The sequence below is a fragment of the Lissotriton vulgaris genome, chromosome 6, assembly GCF_964263255.1.
Source record: "Lissotriton vulgaris chromosome 6, aLisVul1.2, whole genome shotgun sequence".
Lineage (NCBI taxonomy): Eukaryota > Metazoa > Chordata > Amphibia > Caudata > Salamandridae > Lissotriton > Lissotriton vulgaris.
Genome location: NC_141694.1, coordinates 1490369573 through 1490384726, shown reverse-complemented (window position 1 = coordinate 1490384726; position 15154 = coordinate 1490369573). Strand labels below are relative to the sequence as shown.

At 46.9% G+C, this 15154-nt stretch overlaps 1 protein-coding gene across 2 annotated transcripts in view; it reads left to right on the top strand.

The window, feature by feature from the left end:
- PSME4 (proteasome activator subunit 4) overlaps positions 1-15154 on the top strand; it is a 2155241-nt gene that overhangs the window by 258655 nt on the left and 1881432 nt on the right. For both annotated transcript variants that reach the window (XM_086927646.1, XM_086927645.1), the window contains one exon: positions 349-471. In XM_086927646.1, the coding sequence (XP_086783772.1) occupies positions 349-471 (123 nt within the window). The remainder of the gene's footprint in view (positions 1-348; positions 472-15154) is intronic.

The window sequence follows — 15154 nt, the reverse complement described above, 5'->3', positions numbered from 1 at the left end:
GGTTAAAACTTAAAGCAAAGTGTATGCCTTCTTGGAAGTTTCTGGTAACTCTCGTTCTGTGAGTTGGTTTTCATATCCTTCTAAAAAGGTTTGCTCCTTTTAAAGTTGCTAGAAAAACGAATTGTGATAAGTTATCTGCTATTGTTAGGTTCCCCAAGACTTGTACTAAAATTCTCTTTATTGAAGTTATGTTTAAGTAGCAATTTATTTGCTCATGGGGTTTCAGCCCTCCTTTGAACTGTTTTTGTTTCGATGTTTTGTGTGTGAAATAAAGGCTTTAGGACAAAAATGAGTTTTGAGTGCATATTTTATCTCAGTACTCTATATGACATTTTTGTTCTTATTTAGATCTTCACCAGGATTCTCAGAAGTTTGAATCTTCCAGTGGGAAGCGGACAGGTGTTGGTTCCAAGATCTTTAACAAATGCTTATGATGTAGGGCATTCTGTAGTATGGATCACCGCCATGATGGTATGCAATATTTTTATAGTTTCATACTTGTCTTATAGTCAAAGAATTTCTAGTCTTGTATCACCAAGGATACTGCTCTCAATGTTCCTACTAGACTGATTCCCTGTAGTCTGTTTGCAAATTACACTATTACTGACAATATTTCATACAAGTGCTGTACAGTAATTTCCACATATTTAATTGGTTTTTTTCCAGTTGCAGATCTCTAATTTCTCTAACATGTAACAAGAATGCTATGTTTTTCTTTTGTAATATAAAATTAACTTTATTATTTTTATGAACTGGCTGTTTCCCATTCTCAACCTTGTAGGTATTCTGCCACTTAGAACCAGGATCGGAAATTGGTCCCATAGCTGTTAATTCTCCAGTATTGGATCTTTCATGGATTCACATGCTTGAATAATTTCCTGTAGTTGAAGTAGGAGTCCCACTGTACCATAATAAAGCAGATCATAACATTACCATAGCCTATAATGGCAATGAAACCATCACTTTTACTAACTTATCCATATTATTTAAAAGGAGCCAAAGCCCAGGCAATCAGTCGACAGCACCTTCTAGAACACTCCCCACAGAGGCGGATTCCCTCCTATTTTCTACTGCACGTTGTTGTGAAGGGAGTCTCCTTGAGCTGTGCTCGGTTTTCTTCAACAAGTTTGGAAGAGATCATCTACTGCATTCTACCTTTTGAAGCCATGTGGAAAGAAAAGGCTTCATTCCGAAGATCCCTACAAGGACTGTATAAATTGCCTTTACCCTACACATAAGGTAAAAGACCGCAGGATCTGTCGTACCTTTTCTAGTAAGATCCGATTTCAGCGAGATAAAACCCCCAGCCACTCGCAGCAGCGGGCCAGGATGGGGTCGCAACTCACAACAATCCACCAGTAATCGTTCAAACGTTTTGATAACAAAATGATGTCCAGGCCACCTTCCTTGAATTCAGCGTGTGTTTATTTCAGTACAGCCCACTCGACACATTTCGGAGAAAAATCTCCTTGTTCGCGAGTGTATGTTTGCATAAAATTTGTATACAAATCATGTGACATTTCACCATGGGTGCAACAAAAGAAAACAGACTCCCCCGGGTGCGTGCTCACAGTGGGAGCTAGAAGGCAGACTCATGTTCTCTGCTTGAAGGAGAAAATGAATTGCTTTTCAATACCTTTTTAAGCATTATGGTGTTAGCGCTCAACACATGCATTTCATTACAAATGTCTCAATCATTTGACAGAACATTTCATCATTTGTTCGTGAAGTTATTTAAATTACATACCGCCCCAGTGGGCTTAGAACCTTAGGGCCGACACCTAATTTTGAGGGAATAATTAAAGTCTGCGAGTACCGCTGGCTGCATAGTTGGTTTTATATATATATATATATATATATATATATATATATATCAATCAACCAATGCAGCCCTCCATACAGTAAGAGTTGGATAATGCTACAAGAATTCTCTTTCATGCTTGTCTTAATAGTCAAAGAATTTCTAGCCTTGTATCACCATGGATAGTGCTCTCAATGTTCCTATTAGACTGATTCCCTGTAGTCCGTTTGTGAATTACATTATTACTGACTGAAGGAGAGCAGACTGGCACCTTACTCCTGGATGAAGATCTGGCTCTGTTCTTCTCTTCTTCACCGGAGACCTGCCTCTAGAAGGAGCTTTTCCCTTCTCAGCCAGCCCATAAAGGCGAATCCTCTCTCTGTCTTTCAGAGTACGCCTGGACAGGGACAATGCTGTCAAGTCTTAGGATCATGATCCTCAGGAAGGCAAAGGATACAGACAGAATGGGAGTCTGATCTAGCCTTCTTCTTACCACTGGAAGGGCAAGAATCAAAGAGAGACAGCATTTGTAAGAGAAAAAGTATGCTCCATTTTCTCAAAATGTAGGAACCTTCTTTAAAAGCCAAAAGACGTTGAAGTAAGTAGGTTTTGACAAAAAAACAGATATTTTCTGACAGAAATCAGCAAAACAGAGAGCTGAAGTAACCAGGGTCCTGACAGAAAGAGCCGGAAAGAACAACTGACTCAACTGTCACCCCTGAGGCATGATGGGAAGCTAGGGGTCATGGCTGCCTTAAAGGCACAGTACCAGTTTTCTTCCTATGTGTTTCTATGAGTTAGCTTTTCAGCTTTCTACACTAAGTTTATCTGCAATGCAGCCTCCGAGCTGGCAATGCTTTCATTCCTCTTTGCAGGATTATGGTTTCTGCTGTACATTAAAGCAGTTCAAATACACTTTGTTTTTCTTCTCTGCTTTTCTGAATGTGTATATGTGCAAAGAGAATTCTTGTAGCATTATCCAGCTCTTACTGTATGGAGGGCTGCATTGGTTGTTATATATCTATATATGTATGTGTTTTTCACATATATGTGTATATTTGTTTCTGGGGTCCCCTCGCATGGGCGGGAATATTCATGTGCTCATGACTTTGATGAGGATTCCCCTGGAAGAGAACCAGGATTACAGGTAAGTAACTTATCCATCTCCTCTTTCTGATGGAGAAGATAGTGACACCTCTTCAGCCTCTAAAAAAAGGTCACACAATAGGGAAAGTTTCTGTGACCAAAAGACCGGCCTTAAAGAAGAGTCAACTTGAGTCTGTCATAGCCAGTTCCCAAAAGGAAAAACGAGAAAGAATTTCCTCAAAAACTGCAAGGTGTGAACCCACCACTCCATCTGCTAAGTTTGGAGTGCAATAAGAAAAGTCCTCCTAAGAGCCATCGACCGCAAAGCCGAAAATGGCTTTAGAAATCTCGTCCACTACGACCTCAACGTCAAGACTCCATCCATGACATGGTCGGTGTCGATCCAGTCGTCGAAGGTATAGTCAGTAAAGGCTCCACCCACAGTGCCCGTACACCAGTCGACAAAGATAACTTTGCTGTTGTTGAAGATCATAAAAAAGCCCTCACAACTGGAAACTGAAACCACAGACTCGACCAAACCGTTGATGAGAGTAAAAGAGTAAATATTCCATAAACATCCCAGCTGCCTGAGCATACTTCCCCCAATTAAGGTGTCTTCTCTTTCTCCAAGTCACCTTCTTTTTATTTTAATACATTTTTTATTAGTTTTGTAGGCCTCCCAAATTATTCCTGCAGAGCTTACCCTGCCAACGTTTTCACTAAAATATTGATCTGAGAGGCATATAGTCTCCTTTTTCACACACGGGTCCTTGAGATACCACACGTTAATGGGGGCATCTTTACCTGCCGACGGACCACCGTAGTCTAGCCGCAACCACACGGGGGAATTATCAGATATACCTCTGCTCACGCACTTGGTTTCCCTGATGTTCACTGCTTCCGAGGCTGGTATAAGAATATAATCTAACCTTGACATGCTACTATGCGCGGCAGAGACGTGAGTGAATTGTTTCTGTGTAGGGTGTCGTGTCCTCCAGCTATCTACCAGACCCAATGTTTCTAGAAATTCAGGGAGCCACCACTGGGACTGACGGAGAACCCTCCCTGGGTGTCTATCAAGCTCTCCATCTAACACTGCATTGAAGTCCCCCCTACTACGAGGGGGCCCAGGGGGAGCGTGAGAAAGACAGCGCCCAGGTCTCGGAAGGTATCAGATTGCAGGCCAGGCGGTACATATGTCGACAAGAATGTAACTGTCCTACCCTCCAACTGACCGGATACACCCACATATCTGCCCCTCTGGTCCACCCATGTCGATCGAATCTCAAAGGGGAAGGAGTTTTTGAACAATATTCCGACACCCCTTGAACCTGTGGTAAACCCCGCGTGAGCCATCAATTTATGTCCTCCCTTATGCAGTGCCATACATCTATTGCCAATCAGGTGTGTTTCTTGCAACAACACCACATCTGGAGAGTTTCTTCGTATGAATTGATTCACCATCCCCCGCTTGATCCTGTCACCCAGTCCATTAACATTACTGCTCAGTATCTTCATCCCCAATCCTTTCGGTTCTTGTGACATTTACCCAATTCCCATGACCGTAAACACCCGACGTGAACATGCACAACTATTCAATGGAGTCCGAAAAATTGAATGAAAACCAACAACAATAACCCCCAACCCCACCCCACCACCCTGCACCCCTGCATCAGGCCTGAGCCCCACCCCAACTCGCAGTGTGCCTGTCACCCCCCCCCCCACTAATCTAAGGAACTAAAGGTAGTAACGGGGAGGAACCCGATGCCCAGCCCCTCCCTCCCCCTCCTCATTATTATTCCCGAAGTATACACATCTGCCGAGTCCGCCTAAGCGCTACATTAGTCCACTACCCAAGTCCATAAATAAAACACAATTAACGGCGACATCTTCCTCATCCCTGTCCATCTTCCTCCGCTGCGTGCTGGTGCTCTTCGGGATGTTCCGATGCAATACTGTCTGCCCAATCCGCTGCCACCTCCGGATTATCGAAGAACCAGGCCTTGCCATCCACTTCCACTCCCAGTTTCACCGGAAAGAGCATTGAGTACCTCAGTCCCTTGTCCCTTAGTTTCCTCTTTACCGGAAGAAAACTCTGTCTCTTTTTTGCACGGCCTGCGTAAAGTTTGGAAAGAAAGAAAGCGTAGTGTTTTCATAATGCAGCGGGCCCGTGGAGCGGGACGATTGCAGAACCGCGTCCCTGTCTCGAAAGTTCAGCACCCTGGTCGATCATCGGGCGGGGCGTTGCTCCTGGTTTGGGCCGACCTCCTGGCACCCTGTGTGCCCGTTCGATTGTGAAAAAGTTGCTGAGGCCCCTTGGCTTCAGATGGTGGAGCACAATATCTTCCACAAAAAGATCAGGTGTTAGGCCTTCTGCTTTCTCCGGTACACCAAGGATGCGTACGTTATTTCGCCGATTGCGCCCTTCGTAGTCAACCAGCTTTCGGCGGGTATCTTCCCGCGCCACCTGCAGATCCCTTACTTCCCTTTGCAACTCCGCCACATCATTCACCAAGCTGGAAGTTTTAATGTCCAGGGCTTTGACCTTTTCGCTGGTTTTGGCATGGTCTTTCCTCAGTAGGTTGAATTCCAACTTCACAGAATCCAATTTGGCGTCAAGTGCGTCCATTTTACCGACCATGGCGGCCTGGATGTAGTTTATCGCCAAGAGATCTGTCCTTGTCGGCTCGACCGGTTCGCTTAGTGGGTCCCCTCCATGCGGCGGGGTCTTCCTCTGCTCCGAGGCCGACCCCTTGGGCTGAACATATCGGTCTATCTTGTGGATCTGCACATTTTTCAGCCCTCGCCCTGATCTCGATGCAGGTTTCTCGGCTTTCGGCTTCGACGCCATTATAATATTCACACCTCGCCAAGTGAACCACTCTAGTAACCCAGGGCACCTCAGTATCTCCACCACCGACTCTCAAGCCCAGCTCGGAGGGCAGCTTTCAATTATCTTCGCCAGACGTCGATCCAAATTCATCGCATCTTCAGCGAATGAGTTTCGGTTTCGGTTGTGGGCCGCAACTTCCTGTTCGACTATCCGCTGTTGTTCAACTAGAGTCCGGGTGCACGAAGCACCGTGGTCCCAGGATGAGATGGGGTGTAGGCCTCCAAACTCACGACTGCGTTACGATGGGTAGGAATGCTTGATTCAGTCCCAAATTTCACCAGGGGGATCAGCGTCTTTTCCCCTACCGATTGTAGGGTTAGGGCGTCAGGATTGATTCAGGATAGGCTCGACGGAGGGACGGAGGCTCCGGAGCTAAGCCTTCATGCGGCCATTCCCAAGTCACCTTCTTGATGTAGAGGAGTCAGATGATGATGATGGCCCTTCTGGTGCGGCCCACAGCCCTTCTGAGCTCCATATCAAACTTCTGATAGATACATCTGCCAGTGGATTCCTCACCTTGTGAATATCCCCCTGCGTCAGCAGCATTCGGAAATTCTTTTTGTAGCTACGCGCCGACGTGGTCAGACGTTACAGAGGCACCGCATCGCGCGCGACTGCTGACATCACCAACACCATAATATGCCCACGCCGGCGTGATGACATCAGTTCCCTTTTTTCTGCGTCGTCGACGCTAATGGTTTTCTGGGATCGTACAGTAGCTTTATAGTAAGTTTGTTACTTAGTGATTATTTTCACTGTATCTTCGTCTTCTGTCGAGATGTCTTCAAAGAAGACTGGTTTTAAGGCTTGCGGGGAATGTGGCAAGACTATGTCCATAACTGACCCGCATGAATGCTGCGTCTGTTGTCTAAGCTCCGACCATGACATCGAAGATTGCCAATCGTGCAAGAAAATGACTCCGAAGGCCCTTCAGGAGAGAGAGAGACGAAGCTCCTCGTCGCGAAGCGTAAGAACAAAAAAGAAAAGAAGTCTTCGAAATCTCGGTCTCGACGTTCGAGGTCGAGATCGAGGTCGAGATCGGAGTCGTCATCTGCCCATGCTTCAAAGTCATCTAGGAAGAAGCATTAGAAGAGGAGTCATGAGTCACGTCATCACTCAGGAAAAGACTCCAGTTCGCGACCAAGTGAGGCTTCTTCGAAAGGAAGTGGAGGTTTCGGCGTCGGAAGCTCAGGACACTAATGGTGAGGCTTCGCGTCCGAATTTGCCAGGGTCTCCGAAGCAGCAAGCGAACCCTTCTCCAAATCCGTCTAATCCTTCGGGTCGGGAGGATGAAGGTGAGGTGGAGGAGGTTGGTGATGATGAGGTGCAAGTGCCAGCGGGTTCATCGACCTCGGTGCCGCAGGTCGAGGAGGAGGTCGACGTCGTGACGACTCCGCCTCCTCGAGAGCAACCAAGTGGAACTTATCCAGCCTTCCCGGCTCCTGGTCAGGTTCCATCCCAGTTCCTGAATGCAATGTTTGGAGTTTACTCCAGGGCGATTTACCCCTCTGGTGCACCTGTTGGTCCCACGGGTCCTATGGCATTTAACTTGGGCGTTCCCCAAGCTCATGCTCCTCTGCCCTTCATGCCTTTTATGCTGGCTCTTAGACCGCAATGGCATTTTCCGACGCCGGCGAAGTCTTCGACGCCAAAGCCGTCGACGCCACACCAGTCGACGCCGATTCCATCGACGTCGGTGCGCACGACTCCAAGGCAGGATTCTTTTCGTCCTCGACTTCGCCCGACATCGGGTTCGACGCCAGCTCCGGTCCCGGCGGAGTCGGTTCCGGATCCGTCGGCTTCCTTTACTAAGGAGAGGTCAAGGCGTGAAGCCCAGAGACTTCTGGAGGAAGAAAGGTATCAGTTTGCTGATGCTGAAGAAGGGGAGTTACAGGATTCTGATGATCCTTTTCATGACCTGAGAGAGGCCAGTGGGCTTGAACTGTCCCCTGAGTGGGATTTGGCTTCTGTGTCGGATGTACCTTCCAAAGATGTGATGCCATATCATGTTGTTATTAAAAAGGCAGCAGGCTTATTGAATATCACTCTGACCACTACGGAGTATAAGTCTAACCTTCTTACAGAGGTCCTACACTCACCCTCTTCAGTCATTGAGCCAATGCTGCCGTTTAATGATGGTTTGGCTGAACCCATTTATGAGGTCTGGAAAAAGCCTTTGACACCTCCAGCTGTTTCAAGATCTGTGGCCAGGAGGTATAGGGTTGCACCTGGTGACCCGGACTTTTTGTCAACACACCCTCTGGCTGAGTCTGGTTGTGCAGGTTGCCTGCTCGAAGAAGTCTGTAGGGGTCTTTACGCAGGTTCCTGAGGAAAAGGAGTCCAGAAAGCAAGACCAGGCAGCCAAGAAGGTCTGCTCTTCAGCCAGCATGGCGTAAAATCTACCAACGCAACTTGTCTTATGGGACGGTACATCCATGCCTTGATGATTCCGTAAAGCAGCTAGGGCCAAACATTCCTGAGGTGGACACAAAGGATTTTCAGAAGGTAATTGCGGACACTCAGGCTGCTGCGAGACAAGTAATACAGAGTGGGCTAGACACTGCGGATTCAGTGGCGAGAGTCATGGGCTCTTCGGTGGCCACTAGAAGAGCTGCGTGGCTAAAAACATCGGAGTTTTCTGCAGATGTACAGTCTGCTTTGATGGACTTGCCATTTGATGGCTCAGGATTGTTTGGCAAGAAAGCTGACGCTGCCTTGGAACGTTTCAAAGATAGTAGGGCCACAGCAAAATCTTTGGGACTTCAAACCAGGGGTACTACTGGAAGGCGCTTCAGAGGATTTGGAAGATCTTCCTTTCGTTCCTATAAAACATCGCAGCAGCAGCCACAACATCAGCAGAATACGCTGAGTAAGTCCTATAGAGGAAGACAACGAGCTCGTCCTAGAGGTCGTCAAGCCTCCTCCTCCTCCTCCTCTTCCCCTTCCCAGCCCCCTGCCACCGCAGCAAAGCAGCCCTAGATCCGCCAATCCGGATCATGTGGGCCCAGTTGGGGGCCGGCTTACCCATTTTCTAAGAGATTGGGAATTGATTACCTCCGATCTTTGGGTTCTCAATCTCGTGGAGAATGGGTATGCTCTTTCCTTTCGGGAATTTCCCCCAAATTACCCTCCTTGCCAGGGTTTTTGTTCGGAGGACCATCTGCTGCTCCTGCAGGAAGAAGTCCTGGCTCTGTTCAGAAAGGGTGCAATAGAGGTGGTACCAGAGCAGGAGAGGGGTCAGGGGTGCTACTCCCGGTATTGTCTGATCCCAAAGAAGGATGGCAGACTCCGTCCAATCCTAGATCTCAGGATCTAGAACCTTTACCTGAAGCAGGAGAAGTTCAAGATGTTCACCCTTGCACAGGTTCTTCAAGTGCTGCTGTAAGAAGACTGGATGGTGTCGATCGACTTGCAGGATGTGTATTTTCACATCCTCGGGTGGACCTGTTCGCCACTCTCGAGAATGCTCACTGCCCGTCATTCTGCAGCCTCCAGTATCCGATGCAGGGAGCCTTGGGGGACGCGTTTCAGTTGAGTTGGGACTCGCAACTCCTTTTCACGTTTCCTCCCATACCCTTGATTCCTCGGGTTCTGAGGAAGGTTCGCCAAGACCGGGCCCAAGTCATATTGATCGCCCCGGATTGGCCAAGAAGGGTGTGGTATACAGATCTTCTCCACCTCTCCTCGTGCCCTCCGCTCCGTCTCCCTCACAGGGCAGATCCCCTCTCCCAGATGGAGAGGCAGGTTCTACACCCCCACCTCCAGACCTTACACCTTCATGCCTGGAGATTGAGCAGCGCAATCTGATTTCCTTTTCTCTTCTGCACGATGTGGTAGATTTCATCTTGTCGGCCAGGCGTGACTCTACCAAGTGCAATTATTGTTATAGATGGTTTAAGTTTGTTGCTTGGTGCGGGGAGAAGTCCGTTGACCCTTTAAGGGCTCGTTTGTCCAATATACTCCAATTCGCACTTTCTTTGGCCCAGCAGGGTTTTGCAGTGGCAACTGTCAAAGGTTATTTGTCGGCCTTGTCGGCTTTCCTTTGTTTTCCAGACCAGCCCTCTTTGTTTAAGTCTCCAATTGTTTTGCGTTTCATTAAGGGCCTAACAAATACATTTCCTCCTACACCATTTATTGTACCTCAATGGGCCTTGAACCTTCTTCTTACGTTTTTAATGGGTTCACCTTTTGAGCCTTTACACACATGTCCCTTGAGACTTTTGTCTTTCAAGACTATTTTTCTGGTGGCAATTACCTCGGCAAGGAGGGTAAGTGAGCTTCAAGCTCTTAGTTCTAAGCCCCCGTTTTTATCCATCCATGCTGAAAGAATGGTTCTAAGGACCAGGGCTGCTTTTCTGCCTAAAGTGGTTACTCCTTTCCATCTGGGGCAGTCCGTTACCCTCCCCACCTTTTATCCTCCCCTCACCCTTCCAAGGAGGAGGAGAGACTTCACCGTTTTGACCCTAAGAGGGCAGTGAGCTTTTACCTGAACAGGACACGGGAGTTCAGGTTGGATGACCAGCTGTTTGTAGGCTTTGCTGGCTGCAAGAAGGGGAAGGCGGTGCACAAGCGCACGCTCTCGAGGTGGATCATCCTCTGCATTGAGATTTGCTACGCCCTTGCGGGTAAGGACCCTCCACAGGGTATAAGAGCTCACTCTACTAGAGCAAAGTCATCAACATCTGCTTTGTCTAGGGGTGTTCTAGTTGAGGACATTTGTAGAGCGGCGACTTGGGCCTCCCTCCATACTTTTGCGAAGCATTACTGCTTAGATGCCGAAGTGAGGAGGGAGGGCCACTTTGCACGTGCTGTCCTCCAGGATTTTCTGGTATAGGAGAGTGGACACTCTCCTCCGGGAGTGGGGACTGTTGTGGGACTCTATTCACAAGGTGAGGAATCCACTGGCAGATGTATCTGTCAGAAGAACAAGTTACTTACCTTCGGTAACGCTTTTTCTGGTAGATACAGTATCTGCCTGGGGATTCCTCACTGACCCACCTGCCTCTCCGTTGTCCACTCTTTTATACCTGAGTAACTATAATGTATTTCCTTTGTTTTCAAGGAATTGTTTATTACAAATGTTTATTTGCATTTGTTTCACACTGTGTGTGTTACCTTGATATTTGTATATTGTGTATACTGTGTATATCTTAACTGTCATTGTTCCGTCCGTGTGCCTCGAAGGCACGGAAAAAAGGGCGGAACTGACCAGGGTTCGATTCCCGGCGCGGCAGGTTTCTGGACCAGGGTCAGCGGACTCGATAATTCTCTCGCCTCGGTGCCCACTCTGATCAGCGATCACACTCGGCAACTCTGGGCATTAGCTTGCCTCATCTTCACTAACGGCCCCACCAGACCGCTGGGGATGCCTGGTCTCACCCTGGAGATACCCATTAAGGGACCATCTCTCAGGGAAGCCAGGAAGGGTTTCGCAGCGGTCGAAGCGCCTTGGGACCCTACGGGTAAGTAGTGCGCTATATAAATTTACATACATACATACATACATGTCATCATGCCGGCGTGGGCCTATTATGGTGTCTGTGACGTCAGAGGAGTCGCGCGCGATGCCGTGCCTCTGTGACGTCGGACCACGTCGGCGCGAAGCTACAAAAAGAATTTCCGAATGCTGCTGATGCAGTGGGATATTCACAAGGTGAGGAATCCACTGGCAGATACTGTAGCTACCAGAAAAAAGCGTTACCGAAGGTAAGTAACTTGTTCGTCAGGATGAGGCTGATGAACAGTACTATGAGGAATACTATGGCCCTCAGCAGATTAGATATGCTGAAAGGCTCAAGCAGCATGAGGAACATTTCCAGCATTATGGCCATTTTCCTTCACAAGAAGCTGCAGGATTACTATAAAAGGCTTCCGGAGCCTACTAACCCAACATCCCGAACACAGCCTAGAGCTCCACCTCAGCCTCCTCCGTCCTCAAGAATGGTGAGGCCTATTCCGCCACCCAATGACAGAGAAGAGCGAGGAGTAGCAGTCAGTCAGTCCATGCCCAGCGAATGGGATGATTTAATTGCCACTCCATCGCCAACTGCACCACACCGGTTTACTCTCCTCCGGACGACATTGGAGACTTCCAGAGGGTTATGGAAAGATCGGCAAAAAGGTTCCAACTGCCAATGACAGTTAAACAGTCTGTTTTCTTTACGATTTCAAGGAGCTTTCCAAGATATTTGTGCTAGCAATCCTGATAGTGGATTACATCTGGGAAGAAGGCACAAAAGTAATGAAGAATCCCTCGATGGTCGTAGCCGTCTTCCCACAGATAGACAAGAAAAATAAGGCACCAGAAGATTCTCTTGTCCGTCTAGTAGGGAACCCCACGCCGGAGTAGTAATGTCCCTGGCGGTTCAGCATCAGTCCTAAAAATCCCGCCACGCTTATCCTCGCTCCACCGGATAGAGAGGGCAGGCGCTTGGACAACATCGGCAAAAGATTTTCCACTATGTCAGCTTTATTGGGCCAGTGAGATCAGCAAATGTGGTCTGACTTAGTGCTTTCATAGACCTTGTGCCCGAAGACAAAGAGAATACTACAAGAGGGAGAAAGGACATCTTCGGTGATCATTAAGTGTGCTGTGGATATAGCTTCAATTGGGTTTTGGAAGCTGGCAGGGTTGGTTGAAGGTAACGTCTTTCTGGCCAGAGTAAGATTCTGGACATGTCCTATGATGGCGAAGCCCTATTTGGAAAGCGTGTGGATTACGTCTTCAAGTCTATTAAGGCAGATACTGACACTGCAAAATCGTTTGCCACCCTGCAATTTCGGAAAGTGCCCTTTTGAGGAGCACAAGGATGGGGCTTTTCATCCTCCAGAAGGATATCAACCCTTCCAACAACAGTATAGGCCATGCTACCAGCAGCTGTCCTATTGACCACCACCTGTGGCAGCTTATAATAAGCAAATGACTAGCTGAAAGCACTTGCGGAAAACAGTGATCTCCCGCAAGTGCCGGTTACACCAATACTGCTCAAGCTGTGCTTGTAAAGATTTCCAACTGCTCCCATCAATGGCAGCAAATAACATCAAACAGATGAGTATTATACCTCATCACTTATGGTCCTACCCTGTAATTCATGAAGAGACCGCCCACCACTCCACCAAAGGAAGTGCACCCACCTCATCTTCACTTACTTTGGAAGGAATCCCTCACCATTTTAATCAAAGGAGCAATAGAAAAGCCCCCTACCCCCCTAAAGGTATTGTGTTTCTTCTCTCATGTTTTCCTCATAAAAAACAAATCCGGGAAATCGCGACCCATTTTGGATCTCCAAAAATTTAACAAATCTCTACGGAAGAAATTTTTTTGCATGGCCATCCTTACTGACATCCTGCATCTTCTCAACCATGTTGATTACATGACAACCCTGGATTAGAGGATGCTTATTTTCATATGCCATTACATCCCAAGCTTCACAAATTTCAAAGATTCACTGTAGTCAGCAACCACTATCAGTTCAAAGTCCTCCCATTCAGCCTAAAGTCCGCTTCCACATCTTTACAAAATGTTTGGCTCCTGTGGCAGCTTCCCTAAGAAAAAAAAGGTTATCGGGTACTCCCATACCTCGACGATTGGCTGATAAAAGCACCAACGGACTGTCAAGAGCCACAGGAGCTTGCCTAACATTGTTTTTAAGAGTAGAGCTCACTGTCGGTCACCAGAAAACGGTGACTCCTTCATCAAAGAGAATAATATTCCTGGGAGCAGCTGTGGATACCACCCAAGATAGGGTATTTTTTTATATCAGGACAGACAATGAAGTCTCAAGGAGTTAGGCTTCAGGTTGTTGAGGAAAAAAGTCAGTTTAAGTGCATGTTTTCAAATCGCTTCTAGGGATGATGTCCTCAGTGATCTCTCTCGTCCCTTTCTCCTGCCTAAATATGAGACCTCTACAGGAGGAGCAGGCGAATCACTATATGTAAACAGAGTTATCATTTGACAATCTAATAAAGATCACTCTAAGAAGCTCCAACCTGGTGGAGAGAAGACAACCATCTATCCGAGGGCCTAATGGTCGTGCCTCAGACAACCATGGATGCCTTCTTAGGGGGCTGGGGTGGACATCTGCAAATCTCTGTAAAGTGGTCTCTGGACCAAATGAGCACGGGATAACACTTTAAGCGGAGCATGTTCATAGGGCAAGCAACATCTTAGCGGATATGCTAAGCAGAACAAAGAACAGTAGCTGTGAATTGGAGCTCAAATAGTCTGTTCTGAACAAACTCTTCTCTCTCTGGGGCAAGCTGGCTCTGGATCTCTTTGCAACAAAAGAGAACTGGAAATGTCAGTGTAATGCAAGTTGGCATCCACATACAGGGTTGTGGGGTAACACGTTTTCGATAATTATCAGGGATCTATGCATACACTTTCCCCCGATACCTCTTATACCAAGGGTTCGCAGCAAGATGAAGGCAGAATAGTGCTGTGTATTTCTGAGAGCCCCAGATAGTCCAGACAACATCTGTCACAGAGCTGCTCCTGTTGTCAGAAACCAACTACATTCACCTGAAAGCATCCAGAATGAAATTAATGATGAACCAAGACCTAGTCCTTCATCCAGACCTGGCTTCGCTTCACTTATCCATATGGCTTATGAATTCCAAGATTTAGCAGATCTGAATATCGCTAAAGACTGCAGAGACTTTCTTACTAAAGTGAGAGTGAACACCACTACGAAAACCTTTAGATCGAAATGGAAACATTTCCGTCTATGGTTCTAGAAATCATATGTGCATCCTATTCAAGCATCACCAGAACAAATACTACCTTATCTCTTGTCAGTTGCATACATTAGATGTCAAAATATGTCTGAAGTTCTATTTGCATCGCACCAAACAGGTCAGGAAAACAGACCAACTGTTAATAGCATATGGAAATGCTCTTAAAAGGGGCCCCAATCACAAAAGCAACCATCGCTCAGTGGATCTTAGCAGCTATCAAGTTCTGTAATTCCAAAGCTGGAAGACCATTGACAGCTAAAGTCATAAAGTATTGTACTAGAACAGTCTCTACCTCGACTGCATTATTTGCTGGAGTACCTCTTGAGAAAATATGTTGTTCTAAGGCATGGAAGAATACACATACATTCACTCAGCATTATTGCTTGAATTCGGCTCTGCGCAGTGACGAGGCTGTTGGACAGGCAGTGCTACGCCATTTATTTTAGTAAGGTGAGCCTTTTTTGGTTTCACATATTTTCTTAATGTGTATATACATGTATTTATTTATTTATATATTTGTGTACATGTGGAAGTCTCTCTGTATTGGTGTTTATACCCGCAATCCGTTATTTGTGCTATTTGCATAAAGATTTTACAATTACTGTAACTGCTTGTTATTCTGAAGCATGTTGAACTCG